The 21,798-nt window shown below is 42.3% G+C and overlaps 1 protein-coding gene across 8 annotated transcripts in view; it reads right to left on the bottom strand.

The window, feature by feature from the left end:
• The window catches only part of fnbp1b (formin binding protein 1b), a 46,694-nt gene extending 27,031 nt beyond the window's left edge, over nt 1-19,663 (bottom strand). For 6 of the 8 annotated variants that reach the window (XM_079735083.1, XM_079735087.1, XM_079735088.1 and 3 more), the window contains exons 1-4: nt 5,723-5,834; nt 4,660-4,775; nt 920-976; nt 368-515 (exon numbers count right to left, since the gene is read on the bottom strand). In XM_079735083.1, the coding sequence (XP_079591209.1) occupies nt 368-515; nt 920-976; nt 4,660-4,775; nt 5,723-5,794 (393 nt within the window). In that variant the 5' untranslated portion in view covers nt 5,795-5,834. Of the gene's footprint in view, nt 1-367; nt 516-919; nt 977-4,659; nt 4,776-5,722; nt 5,835-16,329; nt 16,387-19,409 lie in introns of those variants that run through there. The other 2 variants (XM_079735086.1, XM_079735085.1) reach the window with 2 other exon arrangements.
• Between the last annotated feature and the right edge of the window lie 2,135 nt (nt 19,664-21,798).

Here is a 21,798-nt window from a genome sequence, read left to right as displayed (position 1 = left end):
TTATTAGACCCTGATATTGTTCCATACACTAACATCCTGTCTGCCTTTGTCAGCCTTTGTGTGTCTGTTTGTGGCCAAGAAAGGTCATCAGTGTGCAGGGAGCCTGTAAGTTCAGGGGATAAGTCACCCTTCTGTGATCTGGGGACTTCCCCCTGGGAATAACATCATGCTATCTGCTGATACTTGTGGAGTATTGGATGTGCTCTCCCTGGCAGAGGGAAGCACAAACACTCAGAAACTGGGCAGGGGAGGAGGAAGTGGTCAAAACAAGGCTTTGACGCAGAACATTACCGGTAATGCCAGACGTTTGACTGCCGTTTTGCTAAAAGCCTGCGGTATTACGACCGAGAGTGATGGGTCGACTCACCGACTTTCTCTCGCTCTTGAGCTCTTGGAGGTAGCGAGACAGCTCAGCCACGATGTTGGCGGTGAGGTTCTCCGAGATGACCTCATGTTGGCCGGCGTAGTCGTTCAGCTCATTGAGGGTTGACACAAAGGCTCGACAGGAAGAGTACCTGGTCAAACACAGGAAGTGATGTCAGCTGTTAAGTGGACAACGACACTGGTAATTCATGTTACGATCGATTTACTGGGAGAATACCTCAATAAATGACCTCTGTAAACTGCAGACCTAGGCCTATAAGTTATGGATAGTTATTTTTGTTTCAAGGTTCATTAATCAACTGATTATTATATTTATCTTTCTATGTCCAAAACACAGCCCATGCAAACTCGAAGTATTCATTATATTAAATATATGAATTGTAGAAAAAATAGCACTCACATTTTTCAAGAGAGCAGCAATGATAAATCTATGAAACATATTGATTCATCTTTTGGTGATCAACAAAAGTCTTCTAATGTCAGCCTTATTGCAGCAATGGAGAACATGAGGGTATTGATCCGCTGTTCATCATACCTGTTCTCCTCTTCCTCTCGTGAGTTCTTCTTGGGTTGATACTTCTTCGATAGATTCCTGGAAGAAAATAAGAAACAGTAAAAAAAAAGAAAAGTAATGTGTCTCATCGTACATGTGCATGCATTGATCTGACTTGCTGTTTAGTTTCCTTCACAAGGCAGAGAGAGATTTATATCAGCCCTGACAACCAGTGTCAGCAGGACCCATTCCGGAATGTTCACCATAATTATATCTCCACACCTTTCCATAATTCTATCTCCACACCGTTAATCAGTTATTGCCCCAGGCTCCCGTTGCACAATTAGCCAGGAGAACCATCGAAACATCAGCTTCTTCTAGACCACTGGTTCTGAACTGGTCCAGCCAGTTGAGAGGATCCATACTGCTCATTAGTCATTTAAGGTCCTATGACATGCCACTAGGTGTGATTGTGATTAGCCTTACAAGCCGTTTTGAAAATCTGCCCCTTATGACATCACAAATGGGCATGTCCACCTAGATGTGTGCTGGATAGATCAGTCTACCAGCCTACCCAGTGGACGGTAGCAAACACGGCTCATCTATCCGTCATACATCTAGGTGGAAACGCCCACTTGTGTCATAAGGGGTAGATTTGTTGTAGGAAGTGTAAACGCTCATGTTAGCTCGCACCACATACTGTCTGACACCTCATCATCACTGACTAAATAACGTGCATCACACAACCGTGCGTGTGTGTGCAGATAGCACTCTTTTGATTGTTTGAGGGATCAGTTAAAAGATTATGCAGTGAAGTTGTCAATGTTAACAGCCACTTGATTGCACACAAACAGGGAAAGAAAAACACATGATGGTCCACATGCGCCTGATGCTGACAAGCATGCATTCTCGCTTGGCTCGAGGACACACACATTACACACACACACACACACACACACACACACACACACACACACACACACACACACACACACACACACACACACACACACACACACACACACACACACAATTGACCTACAAAGGAAAATCTATTCCATCTGCCTAGAAACTGGAACAGACCAGACAGATAGACAGGATGCATGAATTAACATGTTTCTGTTCCTACATCAAGGGCTCCTTGGAAGTGTTTACAAACCAATCCGCCTCTTAGGTGCAGAAACATTTCACCCCAACATGAATCACTTCGCTAGCTTTTCCCTAGCGAAGCACTAGCCATTTGTCTGCCTTCCATATTACTTTTCCCGTGAAGAAAACTGCAGATAAATTCATCTGGTGAGCCTCCACTAATAGGGTCTGAAATCACAGGGTATTACACGTGTTGCATTAGCGCCCCTTTAATTCCACGAGTCAATTATTCATATGACAAGGCCTAATGTGTTTCTGCTGCCCACCTCACGCTCAAACCCTCCAATGACTCGCCGTTTCTACCAGGGGGACGGCTCTGTTGCTAGGCAGGTTTGCTCTCTTTTTTAACCCTCTTATTATGTCTGTGTGACTGCAAAACAATCACAATGTGCACTCTTTATTTAGCCCCAGAACCACATAGCCGGCTTAGAAGAAGACTTCTACAAAATAAGAATATTCAACCAGTATTCAAATGAAAAACCAACCGTTAAACCGTCTACAGAATCAACGGTACACACCGGGACTAAAACATGACAGGTTCAATGGATGTTTTGAATATTGGGTATCTGTTTATCTGTGTGTGTGCCCTAGATATTCCTTTATGCTAACACCGTGCACACCGTTCTCTAACCTATTTAACGGTCTCTGGTGTTGCTATGCAGACAACGTCAGAGGTAACCAGGGGTATATGGCTGGCTGTGAATAATGCCCGGCTGGAATCTGGGGGAGGCAGCGTTGCTTGAAGCACGAAGCATCACTGGCTAACAGCACAGCAGTGTTCCTGTTCACCACCACACCGCTGTGAGGAGGATAACAACGCTATTAACCCTTGGTCTATTGTCACAGCCAGTATCAGGGTTTTATGATATAACATTCATTTATACATTTAAAAAAGGCTAGTTTGTCACAATGTGTTCTGTTAGTGCTTGGCTTTGTTTACTGAACAAAACACTGAGTTATCAGGGTTATTTTCAGGACCTTTGAGGTCTGATATGAATTATCGTTAAGAAAAACGCTGAACGCCATAACGCCCACTTGAAGACGTTGTTTTGGTTCATGTTTATTAGCTCGTATCTACACGGGCCCTCTGCTCAATAGGCCCCAGTGTGCATGCTAGATTAACCCAGATTTAATTTGCTAAATGGATAAGAGGATGATTGATCCAGAAGAATGAGAAAACAAAGATGGGGATTGTGTGAAGAAACGCAAACCTCATAACCTCTCGCCTCCACATAAGCTACCCCCCCCCCTCAGATTTCTAAAAAAGCATGAAATACATGATTTTGATAAGGCTAGGCTATATATAGATGCGTGGACAGCAGTTTATGTGTGTGTTTGGCTTGAGAATATATGATTGGTCATAGATCCATCTGTGTCAGCCCAGCCAATACTGCTGGTGTAGGACCAGGCCATCTGTTGAGCAGTTCAATAATGCCCTGAGTGACATCAATGGTCGAGGCTACCAAACATACTAGCATACCTGCAAGGGAAGAGACATAGGCTGTTCAAAAGTAACAAGACAATGTTGTAGGCTTTGTCTAGGATCAGTGGTATGCTGGCAATTGTGCAACAGTAAGCTTTGAGGCTGGATTGAAATCGTGTTATTCAATGGATTTATTTTCACACAATTGTGCATGTGTGCACATTTTAATTTTAAAATATTGGAAAGAATCTCTCTCTCTCTCTCTCTCTCTCTCTCTCTCTCTCTCTCTCTCTCTCTCTCTCTCTCTCTCTCTCTCTCTCTCTCTCTCTCTCTCTCTCTCTCTCTCTCTCTCTCTCTCTCTCTCTCTATATACATACATTTATATATAGACATAAAGTAGATTGATAAACGATACACTTATCCTGTAGGATTAATGGCTACGGATAATGGATATGCTGGACCTGTGAGCTGTGCAGAACATATCCCCCATAAACACAGACGGCTAGTCCTATTAACTCTGTACAGTCAGGCAGACCTTATCTCCTACAGCCTAGTGGTTTGGACTGCAGAGCATCTGGCATCGGGGCTTTTACAAGGCGGATGGGTATTGGTGAGCCGCTATAAACGGGGTGTCGGCCAGACTTAAGCGTGAGCTATCTTGCTCACTGTCACTACAGATTTGGCTCTTTGGATTTGGGAGTATCCGATGATGGTTGATTGGAGGACTGAGGCTGGGACCCTTCTCGCAGAAGAGTATGATTCCGAAACGCGCTATTTCCTCCACTGTATAGGTTGGGTTTGCACCAATAGTACGTGAGAGCACGAGGATGAAGTGTGCAGGGAAAGGGAGTGGGGGGAAGGGTATGGAGGGGCGGGGCAGGCCCTTCTGGTTGGACGAAATAAAAGAAATAGGTCAGCCCTGTGTTTGATAGTAAAGACACCTAATCTCTATAGAGACACAGACTCCGCCCTCTGCCCCCCCCCCACACACACTGTCACATCCTCTTTCCTGCCGCAGAAACCAACAACCTGAACAGACTTCATGCACAAGAGATGCATGAATAGACAATGGAAAAAGGCAAAAGATGTCCACATATTTTGCCTGATATTTAACATTGTACAACAAAACAAAACCAACACACGGCAATTAAAGCCATGTCATGTTGTATGGTGATTTTGTTTGATTTGAATTCACAATATATTTTCTCACCTGATTTGCTTTGCATAGCTGGTTTCAATCTCCGATCGTTCCTTGACGAATTTAGAGTACCGGTCGACGAATTCGATTCCCCACTGTGTGTGTTTCTCCAAGTTGTCAAACTGATCCTGCAAAGAGGAAAAGACAGCAAAGCGTTACATTTAGATGAAAATAAAGGTGAAACCGAAATCCTTTTGCTACTAACTTCTTCCAGTTCCTGGGACCACGCACAAGCTTTAAATATGATGCGTCAAACTGAGATAGTTAGTAATTGGATGAGTTCAATAGTTCTGACATGAGGTGAAACTGAAATCATTTTGCTTATACCTTCTTCCAGTGTCTGAGGTCGGTTACACTTTTTAAAAAAAGGGAAGTAAACTACTTCTAAAATGCCATTTTACAAATAATTGGCCTACTTTTTCTTGCATGTGGAACTGGGATTTCTTAAGTGTTAGCAAGTCTCAAGGTAGGCCTCAGGGTCACAGCACTCTCAAAGAGGTTTCTTGTGACTGCAAGCAACAGATCAAATGATGAAAGGTTAAAGCGACCTCATGATTCTTAAGAAGTTACTCAATTTGCCAATATCTATTCATCTCATTAATCAGGTAATCTGTGGTTCAAAGCAAGTTAAGTGGCAACTATCACACATTCAATGATCATTGCTTTAATTCGTTTTTGGGTCCAACACTTGAAAACCAAAATGTTAATAATATTTTTGAAGGGAATTTGTAATGACAGCACTTAAATAGCACTGCACCTGGTTGTACCTTTGTATTCATGTTTGATTGAACTGTGTGAAATAAAAACAACGTTTGCATATTAGGCACCTCATTAAGATGATTAATGTTTGAATGCTTGATTAACGTCCTTGAGCCCTTCAGAGAAACAACTCAAAGCACCTGAATGCAACTTGTAAAAAACAAGCAAGATATACTTCATTTAAAATCCAGCCCATAAAAGCTTTTAAATCACATGTATAAAAATGCATGACTAGGCAAATAATACTCCCATTAACAAAAGATACAAAACAAACAAAAAATATCCTTATGAAATGCATAACAACAACAATTATAACCTTGATGTGGATCCAACAGTCCCCCTTTCTCTCCTCCATCATTCTGCAGTGCAACAAACATAACTGTTGCATATTTCTTTACTGTTCTAACAATGTGAACACAGGAAGGCAGACAGACACAGGAAGGGCTTCATGGGTAGGCGGGTGGTGGTTTTTACTCAAAACAGTGGGTTTGATTAGCATAATGCATGATTTAGGGTCGGTATAACAAAGAACAATGATGGGTGGGTTTTGATTGAGAAGGTCTTTTCACTTGAAGAACATAGTCAGGAGCTCATCAGGAGAATGATCTGATGATAACCACCGGCATTCACCTTAAAATAGGGCTTGAAGGGCTTGAGTCTGAACCAACCGACCCTTTGGCTTGCTGTATTAATACATTTATTTATACTCCCAGATCGACTCTACATAGACAGACATTGCAAGTATCAGATATGTCTACCAACAATATTAAACACAAAATTAGGCAATGTGGATCTATCCCAGCCAGGTGTCATCTCCAGAGAATAGCTTACTGAACCAAAACAGGCTACAATCAGCCCACACATGACTACACCCAGACAGCCCCCCTGCCATGCAGACACAGCCCTCTATCCCACCCTCCACACAGCTCTCTGCATTAAGGAAAACAGATAATTTCACATTACCCTTTTTTGCGGCAGCACCATTTTACGTGATTCGTCCCAGTTTGATCGTCAGCGGCAATATCCGATTTCCCCCAAAACTTTCCAAACTTTTCCTCAGCGGAGACGGAATCTATATGTTTAACAAGATTTCCACAGGACAGTATCCCCCAGGTGTATCCAATTTGAAGCTAGGACGGAAGACTCCCAGAGCGCACTTGGTTTAGACCTATATTCTATGCACTATAGACTCCTACACTCTCTTAGCAGAGCTGCAGCGCAATACGCCCATCGATCCAAGAAGGTCTGGAAGCAGTGGGAATCCGAGAGAGAATGGCAGCACTGACAACACGCACACACCCGCGTGCACGCAGAAAAACAATGCATCTGAGGTCGTAGCTGCCTCCCAGCATCTGAACTCAATGCTTAGTTAGGCGTGAGGTGAAGTGAGTGGGGATCGAGTGAGGAGGACAAATGACTGGGGGAGAGGGAGAGAGAGAGAGAGAGAGAGAGAGAGAGAGAGAGAGAGAGAGAGAGAGAGGGGGAGGGAGAATCAAAACAGGCGGAGTGGGAGGACCTTGGAATATGTGGATATGGGAGCAGAGGTGGGGATTAGAGGGGAAGGGGATGGATGTGGAGCTTCGCCCACGCAGCCTGTATTGTGGCTAAACTGGGAATCACCCTCTTCACTGGGCTTTGCAAATTGTAACTATTTAAGCAACAAGGGGTCTGTCCTGAAATCTACCGCTGAACCTCACACTGGAGTCGCCTTGAATATAAGATGGTGTATTGTACAGTAGATGGCTTTTCAACTAAAATGGAAAACACAGCGCCAACGCCCTGTCTAAATGGGGGTGTTATTCATAATTGATGAACCATAATAGAGTATTTCAAGACAGGACTTAGAATAGACATTTGGGATATATCAAGGGTTTCTAGTAGCCACTTTAAGTGTTATTCTCTTAAATGCTGTACACAATTGTGCAGCATACAAAGAGTACAATGTTTAAGATTGTAAAAAAACTTACTTAAGTGTGTTTATTCATTAAATAATAGCAGCCTAGCAAGAAGCCACATTGGTGTTACATTTAAAATTGTAGCCTCCATTTCTCTTGTATTTAGTCAGAACTACGTTTCAGATGCAATGAGTTTCACCTAGCGAGTGTATCTTTTCCTCTTTTTTTACTAGCTCAGCTTCGCAAGAAGAGGGTGAGGTCAACGGTCACGGTGGGAGGTGAACATATCGCTGCAGCTGGTGGCTATGATTGATGGGTGGTTGCAGTCACATGACAAAAGCTTCCCCTTCACATTTATCATAAGACACACGGACTGCACAAATACATTTGGTATAAATCGTGGACGTAATAGATACATTATTTGGGGAAGAAAGGAAATGCTATACTTAAATCACAGTTAATAAAGGGAACAAGGGGAAAAAAGGCAACATTCTTTGTAAAGGAACTGCTGTTTTTCAGGTTGTATGGGGATTTTTTAATTCTTCTTAATTTGTCTGTAGTTAAACACATTTTAATCTCATTGCACCATATTTGCAAAATCTGTGAAAATTTGTGAAGTCTTTGTAGACATTTTAATGTGATCTATTTCAGTGGTGTTGCATAGCAGAACAATCTGTTATCATCCAGCCCCATTTGTGGAGTATGAAGAAGCAGAAAACACAATTTGCTTTTGGGGAATTGAATTAGGCTAGTAGTCGACACATTCTGCTCACTCCTAAACTCCCTTTAACTGAATCGATTCAGCTCTAAGAGGGTTACGCCACTAGCATGGCTGCAGAACCTCCACAAATCTCAGGAACAGGATTATTCCACTCCCACACTTTCCATTTCGTTGAAGATTTACCACAATGAGAAAATGTAGGCTATAACAACAGTCACTGTTTGAAGTTCCTTCCTCCCAGTATGAGGCTCTGGCTGTGGGCTGGGCCTATGCTCTATGACCTTGTGACGCTTGTGACCTTGTTCCTACAGGATAGCCCGGCCCAGCCCCTACATCAGAGGAACCAGCCAGGCTCTGTTTGTTATTCCAGGGCACACATCCCATTCACTTTTAGAAACAAATGACATGGTAAAAAAATAACTAAGGTTGTTTAGCCTAATGTGTTTGTTTTGCTTCAGGAAATGAGAAACCTTTTCAAATAGAGCAACCCAAAAAAATGATTTTGGCTATGGCAACACAATGAATGTTGTCTACTATCTGTAAGAAAAAAATGATATGTGACCCTGCTGGCCGCCTCCTTCATTTACCAAATGATGGCAGAGATGACTTTGTTTCAATGCATTGATTCCCCACTAATCCCCAGCAAAATGTGCAGTATCCAGCCTGCATTCCAGATGGGATATCCTCATTTGGGCCACGCTGACTGAGGTGCCATTGATCTGCAGTTCAGATGCACACCATTGCACTTTTCCTCCCTTCAATATATTGGCAGTGTTTTATGCAGTATGGCCACTTGTGCATTGGTGACCAGAGGAAGGCAATATACATATGATATGGTCTGCTGATCTCTGTCCTATAAGAAAGCTGCAAGAAGTGTTAATTACCGGAATCGTTCACTGCATTCATTTTCCACCAATCAGAAAACCATCCCACTTTAAAGTACATAATATAATGAGTATCTAAGATACTCTTGATCTTAAGCGTGATCATTTTGTCATATAGGAATTTTGTGACACATTGACACCATGGGAAATATGTTTTTGTCTGTTTCCAGTCCTCCTATTTGAATGAGAAGGCAGTGGAGAACCATACTACTTGTGGCACTGCAGTAAACAGGTTCCAAACCACAAAGGGGTTTTAAATCTCCATGACTAAGGGTTACATAAACACATCTGAAATCAAGGGTAGACAATTTGGTTAACCGAGTAGGCCTGAAAACACGAGACTAGCTTACTATCTTTAGCAGTAGGTCTGCCTAGCCTTGTGGAAGCCCCCGGTCATGGGCAGTGTGGGCCCAGATAGACAGGGAGGTACTAGGTAGACAGACAGGAAAGCCATACAATCATATCATTAAGGCTGAATTGGACAGGCTTATTACAAGCCTGCGACAGCAAAAGAAGGTGATTTATTTTTAAATTTTTTGTCAGAGCGATTTATTGAATGCTGCTGGGACATAAGGAGAATTTCATCAAATATGACAAAAATAAATTTTGAAATAAAATGTCTACCCTAGCTTTAATCATTCTCCTTGAATTCTCTTTCCAGGAGAGAATTATTTTCCCTTCTCCGATCAATATGCAGACCCCTTCAGATCAGTTAATTACACTGTATGCATAACAACACACAAGAGAGATGTTGTTTTGTGTGAATCATCCTTAGATGGAGACAATAAGCTATACTTAAGAAGATCTGAATCTTCTTCTTTGACTCTACTGTTTTTTTTTTTTAACATAAACTTCAAAAGCGTGCTTTGTTGGAGTTCTCCTATAACTGACTTCACTCATCATTGTCTACAGTTTGAGAAAGTCTACATCGCAGCAAGGGGGGAGCTCTCCAGAGGAGCTGAGAAGAGTGGAGGGGAGTAAGAGTAAGAAATGTCAACGACTTGCATGTTACTCAGTTGTTACAGAAGAAGTCCTTTGATTCATCGATTCCTTCAACACGTAGCCCACCCCTAGCTGTAGAAAGTGCAAAACACTGAGCCTGTTCCTAAACAGGGCACATAGGAAAACCAGCAACACAAGCTTAATTCACACGCCTGCGTACCCAACGTTCGCAAAGATGTGAGGAGATGCCATGTGAAGTTAACGTGACCACAAGGGGGCAGTGTAGCGTTTCCAACCACAAACCCGAAGCGACGAGCAACTCAACAAACGGAAATGCAAAAAAAGAGTTCGGTGCATCGAAAATAGGTTGAAAAAGAAAGAAATACATGTGGCGCTACAAAATCATTCAGATGCACTGCTGAAGAGCGATTGTTGTATCGTAAACAAGTGAAAAGTCAAGCTTTGGTTTGCAAAGCACACAAAAACAACCCATGTTCCACCCTCGACCAATCAGTAGTTGCTTGCCGCAAACCCCCTTGAAGAAGGGTGACCCGTTACTATTCTCTGGGAGGAAAACCCATCTTGCCACACTGACAGGCTAAAGGGGGCGTGGACGCCTCCGAGCAGCAACGCGGAAGTTGAAATATGCATCTCTTTGCGGACGTGCAAGACGGAAAACTGATTTGCGATGAACAGCCCCATTCAACACAGTCGCACGCACGCACGCACGCACGCACGCACGCACAGACAGACAGACAGACAGACAATAAAGCCATAAATCCAACCTGTTAGGAACATGTGGATGAGATATGAAGGGAGGCGCCTCCTAAAGGAGGAACTAGAAGACGAGAACGGAGGAGTAGGCAGCGGAGCAGATGTGTGAGGTGTCCAGGCAGAGCAGAGAACAAGACAGATGTCAAGCCGTCCGGAGAACAAAGGCCATGGAAGACTATAGATGCTATTGAGAAGGCCCGCGCCTCCACTCTTTTCATCAAGGGTTGAATGAGTTTCCTCAGGAACAAGGATAATGGGCTTAAGGAGGTGGGGAGGGTGGAGGAGGTGGTGGTCGGGGGAGGGATGGTCTTGTGCTGAAGCCATCTGAATGGTCTTTGCCATTCATCCTATCTTGTCGGGTCCTTATGGTGGGTCAAGAAAGAAGGTTGGAGAGATTCAATCAGACCTGATGTTCAGGTCTGATATCTATAGAACTGTCCGCAGCAATGAGAGCATAGATGAACTCGATGAAGTGGTCTTAAATAAACCTGTTACGAACAAACTCTTTGTCGTCATTCCGGCAAGGGCACATGGTTCATACGGCGATTTGTTGCACAACGCCTCAAATCACCGTACCAACTGTCAGCCATGGCCGGGATGACGTCATTTTTACACTGCGCCGACTTGCGCAGTCCTCAGACTTCAAAATGAGGTTTAAGTACACAAAACTGGGCAAAAATGACATTCATCCGCAAGAAAGCCCTTTTCATTGGCAGAGTGAGCAGACTGCCAATCTCAGCAACAACCAGAGTGATTGTTTGCAGGGGAGAACTCCAATAATGCTAAATCCACACCGCATGCCATGAAGAGCCATCAGGGGTCCCCCCTTGACCTTTCACAGAAAACCCTGTGATGAAGTTTTCTCTCCTACTGACCACAACATAGATAGCAGCAGATAAAGGACTGTGATTTTAAGAAGGTCCTTTCCACTTTGCTCCCCCCCCTCCTCCAATTGTAGGTCTTTGAATAACTTTACAGTGGCTCGCAGCAGTGGGCGTCTGACTACAAGAACAAATATTTGGGGGTGATGCCAAACGATGTCTTGAACACACAGAAGGCTTTGTCTGAGACAGTGGGATGAAACAATGCCTCAAAGGACTTTCTGCAGACCCTGGGCTAGACGCACACACATACACACACACACAGACCAACGGAGACACGGACTGTAATCGTCGCAAGACGGTTGGATAGTAGCTTTACAAAGTGTGTGTGTGCGTGTGCATGTGTGTGTGTGAGTGTGTGTGAGTGTGTGTGTGTGACACTGAGCTAGGATCTGAAGACCCCTCTCCTCTAAAGACCCCCTGCATACGGCTGTCCGAACAATCGCTTTACGCTCAAGCTGTGTTTCTGAATCTTTTATTCTCTTGCACCTTTTACAATGTGCACCTTGTATCAATTCAAAAAAAAAAGTAAAAAAGTAGAAAAGTAAAAAGAAGTTATTGATTCCCAACCGTACTATATGGGTTCTGCCTTCATTATTACTTTAATTAATCAATACTACTTGCCAAAACATAACTTCAAAATGTCCATGTTTACCGTGTAGGTTAGATCATATGTCAAATCTATTCCAAAGTAGATCTACGTGGATTTTAACAGAAACACGCACACACCATCCACACATACAGACACACAAACACCATACCCTGCAGTGTGCATCTCGAGATTCACGTTTGAACCAAGCAGTGTTTTGGCTTGGAGCGTGTACGCATGCCATGAAGATATTAATAGAAATAACACTACAGCTGCCCTGACATTTCCGTGTGTGTTTCACACATGCACATACACACACATACACAAACACAAACATACAAGTGTATTGTGTATCCTATCTGTGAGAGAATACCATGCCTTCATATACACACGAATATGTGTGCCTAGCGAAGAACAAACCCTGCCTGTTGGGTTGGTGGGTTATAAATGCTAATCCTTTGGTCTGTGCCTTTCAGTGGGTGCTGTAGCTCAGCGGGGTGTGTGTCAGCGGGGTGTGTGCTGTAGCTCACCCGGGTGGGAGGAACACCCTGTAGCTCGCATGAGCAACAGGAAATCACAGTTGTGAGTCAGATCAGCGGGAAGGGTGCTCATCGACTCGGTCATCGAGGCTTGTAAAGACAGTTTGGCAGCGGCAGAGAGGCACATTTCAAAGTAGAGTCGCTGGATTAAAGTGGCTGGTTGACGATGTAACATGTCATCCACATGCTTGGAGCAACAGTGTAGGCTAGGCTAACTGGCTATACAACAGGCATTAGGCCTATACTTAAAGCTTAACCATAGTGGGAGCTATACACTGGTAGCCTTATAAACGCCCTTGCGTCATCATGTGTTACTTACTACCTAAATCGTGTGTCTAGGTGTTGCGAAGGATGTGTAACTTTCTGATTTATAAGTTGCTCAAGGTGAAAAGATGTGTATTGAGCTGTCATGGTCATTATTATGGACAGCCTTGAATTCATAGAAAACACTCAGGGTTCCATATGAACTACAAATACCAAGCTAACAATAATAATAATGCAGAAACATTAGGAAGCGATTAATTAACTTATTAATCATAACACAGTTAAATGAATAGTCCCCATAGTCACATTAGTCAACATTAGTTCTAGCAATCTACATCTTAAACACGGCCCCTTAGTTTAAAATCAAGTTGTGGTTCCTTTGCTTCCCACTTACATTGCTGGTGATCTTCATATCAAGTAGCACCTGCAGATATTCGTCAAACGGACTCAACTGTAACTTGTCCTCCTCAGCGGGGTCAGATCTAGACGAGCGAACGCTGTCCATGAAAACGAAAAACTCACTTTTCCTACGCAACATCTTCACTGTTTTGTTCTTGCAGTGGCCCAATGCAAAACGGTAAGCATTCAGGAATCCTAATCCATCGAGATATAACGGATCACGAGGTCCGTCTTGAATGGGCAGAATATTAGAATACTCTAGGTGTATAGTGTAAGACTTTCCAAAGAGTAGATCCAAACACAGTCAGACAGAACCAAACAACGATGAGAGTTCAAAAGAAAAGGTTGTATCCAGTACGGAATTTTTGGAGCCTTTAGCTTGCACCAGCATGTGCTGTGGGATTAGAGGAGCCGATTTGAAGCCATTGCTAATCAGATTAGTACACCTTCCTTCAAACTAGTTCAACCAACCAATAAAACCCCACTGTTCCCCCTGGCAACAGGGGGCCATGCACACATTAGCCATTGTTTCGGTCAAAATGCTTTCGGGGTTGTGTTTTTGTTCTTATTTATTTTCCATACAAAATGAGTAAGTGGTTTAATTCTTATGTAATACATTCTCAAAAATATTGAGAACACAATGCTTCTCTTTTGGGAAATTAGGGAAACCAAGCATGTTAGATAAAATATTACATTGTTTTTTGTATCACTCTAATTTGATTGTTTAATCAAATCACTTTGTTATGAAGTAATGGAGCAACACATCATCCTTTCCAAACACACAACCCTAACAGTTACTGGAACCACATCAGCTAATTATGCTAGTAGCCTGATGCTATTGTTGTTAAAAAAAACATTCCCATGAAGAAGACTGACTTAATTGCCAAGCTGCATGAATATTTGACCCATTCGACTCCAGATATTTTAGAAGAGAAGGTTGTTAGTCATGGAAATTATAAGAAACAAAGGGGGACAAAGTTGGATAGAGCAATGAGGGCTGATTTGAATGTAGGGCTACTTTTAAAGCTAAGGGCAGCTTCTTCGGTTTAAATGATGGTAGATGTCTTGAATTCATCAGGAAATGAAAGAGCAAGGTGCACATGGTTTACCTCTGCCGACATCTGGTATCCCTTAAGAACGAAGAATTCAAGGGAGGGAAAAATCTCCACCGTGAGTGAGAGTATGCCATATTTCTGTCCCTTTATAGATGTGTTTACTCAGGCTTACGACTTCTAAAGACCTTGTTGTTGTTTGAACGGCTTTTGATTTTCTGTTTCTCTGTGTCTTTGTCACTCCTTGTTAGTTTTCTAGGGAAATTTGAAATGATCACATTGTATCATTGTTTTCCAAAATATACTTTTAGTGCATTCTTGACAAGTTTAAGAGCCAGCTGATCTTGTGAGAGGTAATAAATCAGTAGTATAGCAAATAATATCCGAAACAATCTGACCCGTGGTAATAGAGAAGGTCTTATGGTAGACACACACAGTGAGGTCACTCACTTTGTTTGCCTATCTCGATTAATCATTTTTAATCGAGATAAGTGGAGTGAGATATGTCTGAAGCTTAGCCTAGAAGATTCCAAAATACAATATTAATAGTTTAAAAAGTATTTAAATGTATAAAATATAAAAACATTGTGCATGTTTTACATTAACAGGCAGAGACACTTTCAGCTGTCTATTTTAGAGGAAATAACAGTTTTGCCGTTAGAAAATGTGGAACTGGGAGGCCTTAAAACCTCTAGCAGTTAAAATGAAAAGTTCAGGTAAGTGTAATTTGTATGTGTCCTAGTCATGAGATGCAACTCAGATAGCCAGCATGCAGACAGACAGACGGATTGGTGGATTCATTGATTTATCAGTAATCAGAAGCAACGGGGCGCCTTCAGCATAGTATGATTGCGACTCTAAGACACATTTATTTATGTGGCACAGCGCTCATTAAAGGCTATCCTCACAAACAACAGAGAAGTGACTCTATATTCTATTAGATTAAAGGCTGAAGCATTCAGTCATAGGAATGAGTCACTAACTATGGACAGAGACTCAAAATTATAGTTTCTTTGTTGGAATGGGAACGCAGCCCAGAGACAGCTGTGTTGCTGTGTTGACCCTTTATACTGTCAACCAATTTCTCACAGCACTTGCCAACGTTTTGTAAATACTGTTTCATTACATTTATTCATTCAAAGATATTAACAGTTATAAGCTGAATGATGACGCCTGAAAAAGAAACATGCAAGAATCAAACCATAAAATCAATAAAGCCTATTTAATTCATAATTCAGTTTTTCTTCCCCCGCCCAAAATGATACAAGCAATAAAGTGTCTTATTGCTGCCTTCATCCTCAATCGGCGAAGCAAGGCCTTTTCTGCTCTCCACAGTTAAATTCCTGTCTTTTATTCCCCCTCTCTCACTCGCTGCTGTGCCAGATGCAGGTGAATAAAGAGGAGCCCTCTACTATATGTAGTAAACACCAGAGAATGGAGAACATGATTCACTGAAAGAAAGCAGCGAGGACTAGGCCAGTGAGGATTCAGTAAAGACGGAGGGCCCCTGTCGGGGTACCTCTTATGTTGTGACCCCCACTGACTCCAACTCACTGACAGAGGGAAACTAGCTAGCTCAGGTTTCAATCCAGGGTGTCTCTTAAAATGTCAAGGGAGCAGAGCAAGAGTGAGGATAGGCGGTGAGGGCAGGTGGGCCATGGCGAGGGTGTATATGACAGAAATGAGAGGAAACTGAAGGTAATATTGCTTAATGTTCAAACAAGTCTTGAATCAGATCTGACAACATGCCGTCGGTAGATCAGAGTAAGTTCACCCTGAAGGTTTTGATTAAAATTGTTGGTCTGTGCTCGTGTAGCAAATATCTGGAACTGTTCCATACTGTATGATCTCAGAGAAACTTTTAAAAACCTAACTAAAGCCACTACTATTTAACCTAAACTGACATAAAAGCGTAAATAAGTAAATGGTGTCCATTTAAATGAAGAACCAATAAGGATGAGGCTGTCTGTGTTTGCAACTCACCTTAAGGCAAACCTCTTTGAATAAAAAGTCAGATCTGTCCATCTTCAGTCATTGATAAAAAATAATCAGAACAGAAAAAAAAGTCTTCTTTCTAGTGACTGTAACTTGTAATGGACACACAAGCTGAGTCCTTGTTTTAGCTTGTGTGGTACAAACTTCCACCTCCTAAATCCTAAACAAGATCAGAAGTGAAACCCGGAAGCCACTGCACTGTAGGCCTACTTTTGAAAGAGTTTTTAGTTTTATTTCTCCTGACCTTCTATTCATTGGGAAACAGTCACATGTTTCACCAGGCTTCACTTCCAGTTTGCCCATGGCTTCATTTGTACATCCTGTTCACGGACAGATCCACTAAAATATATTATTGTGGAGGCCTACATGGAATGTTTCCGATGCCTGTCAAAGACACAGTGTATCTTATTTGGTTGAGAAAATAAGACTGGCTTAAAGGAAAACTAGCTGAACATATAACCCAAACTAAAACAAACTTGTTTTCTTAAGTCTGGAGAAAAAGATGGCAGGTCAATGGACCTCGGCAGCCCTGCAGTGCTAGGGTGTTTTAATTTAACATTAACACATTTCACCCAAACTTTTCAGCCCTAACAGCAAGCATGATCATGATGAAGTAGAATAAAAACATATTACTTCAGAAAATCTAACCCAAGCATTACATCAGTATTGCTTGACCCCCACTTCCTTCAGAAAAAAGATAAAACCTTTTTCTTTTCATGACATCCGGTAGAGATGAGGCTTGCTAAATAGCACCAGATTATCAGCTAGGTTGTTTGGTCGTAAGCAAGCATGTTTCAAAATGACCTCCACGTTGAATTTATGAAAACACACTTGACTTTATGCTATTTTCATCAAATTGCCCAAAGTCACAACTTATCGTCACTACCACAACTTACAACTACAAAATGTAAAAGAACACCAAAACATGTCTTTGTCTTTGCTTGTAATATTGGGCTACATAATAATGTGGAACAACCTTGCAACACGCATTCCAAACACATGACTGCCATTGGCAGTGAGACGAATACTGTAATCAGTGCTGTGCTTCTGTTACTCAGAAGACACATTTCGAGACCCTATCAATTCTTATTTAACAGTGGCTTATTACACTCTGAGGCTGAGACTCAATGAGTATGACAAATGTGGAGGATCACTGATACATCAGAAAAGTTGGCAACTTTTAAAGCTGCTGTTGGTGAGATTCGAGAGTTGTAAAGAGAGAGCAGAAAAGGCGGAGGAGAGCGAGGTTTGGACACTAAACAACAAAATAACGTCCCCTGCTCCTTCCCTCGCTGTTTCTCCGTTATTGAGAATGGCCGCATTTCACACACCTGCAACTCAGAGGCAAGAGATCCCCTGATTGGCTCAGTCACAGTCAACTCAAAGCAAATAGTATTATAGTGCATTTCAAACACAAATTGCCAACTATGGGTTTGCCATATTTTCTTCTTTTTTTTTACATACACTCAAATAATACCTCTATACAATGTCTTTAATTAATAATATTTGCTTTCTTTGGGTTTACCTTGTTCCGCGATTGGATACAGGTAATCATTGTCCCAGTTGATTGGGTAATCAGGTTGCGTGGTGAGACATTGCTAAATGTGCATACATTCCCAAGATTAAACGTTGCAGAGGGCAGGGCTTCATGATGACAGTGTGACTTCTCTAAAGCGTTAGGAAGGTTTCATACACACTGCTTCACCGGCACCATTTTGGCCTGTACCTCTGAAAAAAGACATGGTGGATACAACAGATATCTGCAGCGCTTTGTCATAAACACCTTTTTATCACTACAATAAAAAAACACTGACAGTTAGCCAAGCAGGCATGGGCTCCACGTTGTGCAAGTGCTAAAACAGCAATTTGCCAACATGTGTATAATTTTTAGATAATTCATGATCAGTGGCTCATTTACAACAAAGTCACTGCATGACCTGAAACAAATTCCAGACCTTAGGAATTCCAGTGGCGGGAACTGCTTATTAGAATGTCTTAAAGACAGCTTCATTCAGTCCTTTAATGTTCCTTCTTCCCATAGTATACCTTAAACGACCTGGTGTGTGTGTGTGTGTGTGTGTGTGTGTGTGTGTGTGTGTGTGTGTGTGTGTGTGTGTGTGTGTGTGTGTGTGTGTGTGTGTGTGTGTGTGTGGGTGTGTGTGGGTGTGTGTGGGTGTGTGTCTTCTTCCACCATTAATCAAAGCCAATATCAACGAGATTAGATGCCAATTTTGAGTGTGAGTTGAGAAAAATGACCTCATATCATTGGAATGTATGCAATGAGGTCGACTGCCTGGGTGAACATGGTTACATTTTCAGCGAAGCCAGGAAGATATATTAGACTTTAACAAAGGCCAGTTTATGCCACATTGTGATCAATAGTTGATATGTCCTTCTTGTTACTGATCCAAAGAAAAAAGTGATGCCTGACTATTCGGCAAACATCTGCTTGAATTCACACACACACACACACACACACACACACACATACACACACGCCCACACACACACACACACACACACACACACACACACACACACACACACACACACACATCAGAAACACCTTGCTTCTTAGACCATAGCAAAACACAAACATCAGCGCGATTGAACGTGAAACATCATAAAATTACAGGCTATCCCCGTGGCGTCCGCTGGCGTACTGTGGAAAGGGGCGTGCCCCTGCGTTACCTCCGCGTGTCGTCATCAAATGAGCATTATAATGAAAACAATGCGAGCCACCGCCAACGCAGAGGGTCCGCACGGTGTGGCTCATGGTATAACATGGAGGTCGTGCCGAGCTGTACCACAACAACGAACACGCCTCCTTATAGGAGTCGGAACGGGTCACTATATATCGATCAACGCTTTGGTGTAAAAACGACCATGTAAACTCCACTGAGTGTCCCCACCACCGTTTAGTATGCATTTGGACGTGACGGATAGTCAAGGGTTAACTTGGAGCAGCACGACACTTGTAATTAGGCTATTTGGAGCCGTGGCTAGAGATTATCGTCCAAACGTCATCTCGATGTAAAAAGCGGAGGAAAATCAATCAATGCACTTACCCACAGCTCTGACCCCCAGCTCATGGTTTCAGTCCAGTCTCCTCCCAATAATCCACAGCGAGACGGGTTGTTCAGGGCAGCGACGGCAGCACATGTGATAGGTCTGGCCTAGTGGGGTATTCGCCTCTTTGCGAGCGTCGTTTCTTATCTCTGTGGTTGTATTCCTCCTCGTTCAACTCCTCCTCATCATCATGCCTGATACAAGATGGCCAGGAGCTGCAGCAATACTCTCCACACGGTGTCTATATGCAGTGAGCGGGCGCCCAATGACAGCTGCCCTCGCTTGCACACAAGAGCGAGAAGAGTAAAACGGGCGGGGTGGAGGGATGGCTCGGAGGGGGGGGAGTCGTTGCGGGGTGGCCCCACACTGACATGCAAATGGGTGGCTCCTCACATGTAGCTCTACTGATAAGAGATGCGTCGTGCATGTACTGTATGTTGTCACTATAATACGATGTCAGCATGTCATCTGAATTTGTGTTGCCTTTATTTTCGATTTTAGACTACAACGCTGGTTTCTGGTGTCCACAGAAATGCGTCATATAAACCCTTTATCAGAAAGGAAACAAGCACAAATCATTCGTCTTAAAGATCTTCCTTTTGCAGGACATTATATGGCGTTATATTGCATGAATGGTGTTTGCAGCCGCATGGTTGCATGTTTTGTTTTGTTGTAGATGTTATTTGATTTGTTGCCGTGGTATACAAATGACATATAAATCACAATTACAATGCAACATATCTTAAATGCTTGCGCAAAAAAGTCCATCCACGAAAAATTGGTTTATTTAGGAGAGAGGCTGCGCTCCTCTAAAGAGGTTTTTACCTGGTAGGATTGTGGATTGTCCAGAATCTCTATAGCATACTCCCAAAGACCTCGTCCTTAAGTCCTGATACTTAACTATTCATCTTGATCATTTAAATGGATCTAAATGAGTTGTCTATTATCAACTATACGGGACCTGTTTTTTAGATTCATACGACTCTGTAGTACGATAGTAATATTAATGTTATGGCGCCCTCTAGTGATTGACATTTAAAGCAATATACTGAAAATATATTTAACGGTTCCTGCCCAATCATAGGTAGGCTAACATTCTTCTAATGCAGGCGTATTCAATCAATCGTACATCAATTATTTCACTCAAACACTATCTGACTGGCTAGATAGTGCTTGACCTCATTACAAATCATCTACAGATGATTGTCATTTGCTCATTGGTTATCTGTGGTGGGTAACGCAGAACCTCACATTACCTACACCAAAACTATTCTTAACCATAAAAAGCAAAACCGAAACGGTCATATCATCTGATAGACAGTCGGTGAGGGAACTATCAGGCATCGGTGTCTCCACATCCTCATATTCAGACAGATAATTCGTTTCTGCTGGTTTCATGCATTGCTGTGACAACAACAAATGTGTCCACTAGGGGGTTCCGAAGCCTGTTATTTATAGGCAAATCACTTTGGTTCTCTTAGCCGGGTTAAATTAGGTATAAGACCATTTAAGCAAATACCCAATTATGAAAAAAAAAAAGTTTTTAACAATGTGTCTCGGATGTCGATAAAAAAATCTATAATTCATACAGCACAGCAATCAAGCCCTCACCCCCACCCCTTATTGCAATAGTCCCAAGAGATCAAACAAAACTTACTTGTGAGCCTACTTGTGCTAAAGCCACAAGGATGTGAGAGGTGGGCTATAACATAAAGGAACATGATAATACACATTTACCAATTGATCCCTGTCTTGAAACTTGATATGATCTATGTGAGATTATAACCAACTCGTGGATTACAACTAATCTAATCAAACGCGTCCTGTTAGGTTTTTATAAAGTCTAGCCAAATTTAGCTTGTGTGATTAGTGAAAAACTGATGTACTGGCATGCGGAAGGATAATGCATCTTATTTTCTTTTCTTTCTTAATTTAAAGATGTGTATTGCTTGTTTTACCACCCCGGAAACGTTTTTTTGCATCTACATACCTCGGGGTAGGATGCTGAACACATAGCAGGCCTAAAATGCACAACAAGAGTCTGATTGATAACATTGCATCTGATACCCTTGTACACCTCCCTTCCTCTCACGCACACACAAATACAAACCGAATGGCTCCATTTCAGAATCTCACTTGAATTGTGTCTGAAACTCTAAAACGTTTTAGTCTAAAGAATGTCGGAAGTCTAAAGAGTCACGATATATATATAGTGCATTCAAAACAATCCCTTCTGATGAAGACTTAATTCGGGCTTCAACTCGGATTCGTACCCCGGGTTAGCGTCGAGACGAGGCACGTGACGCCGCCAAGCACGAACAAAATATAATTTAATAATAAAAAAAGAACGCTCTCGCGACCGGAAGTCGCAGCCCTAACTTCAGACGG

This window comes from Pollachius pollachius (assembly GCF_949987615.1).
Source record: "Pollachius pollachius genome assembly, chromosome: 4".
In the NCBI taxonomy this organism is placed as follows: Eukaryota; Metazoa; Chordata; class Actinopteri; order Gadiformes; family Gadidae; genus Pollachius; species Pollachius pollachius.
Note: the sequence above shows the minus strand (reverse complement) of the source record. Positions and strands in the feature narration are given on the sequence as shown.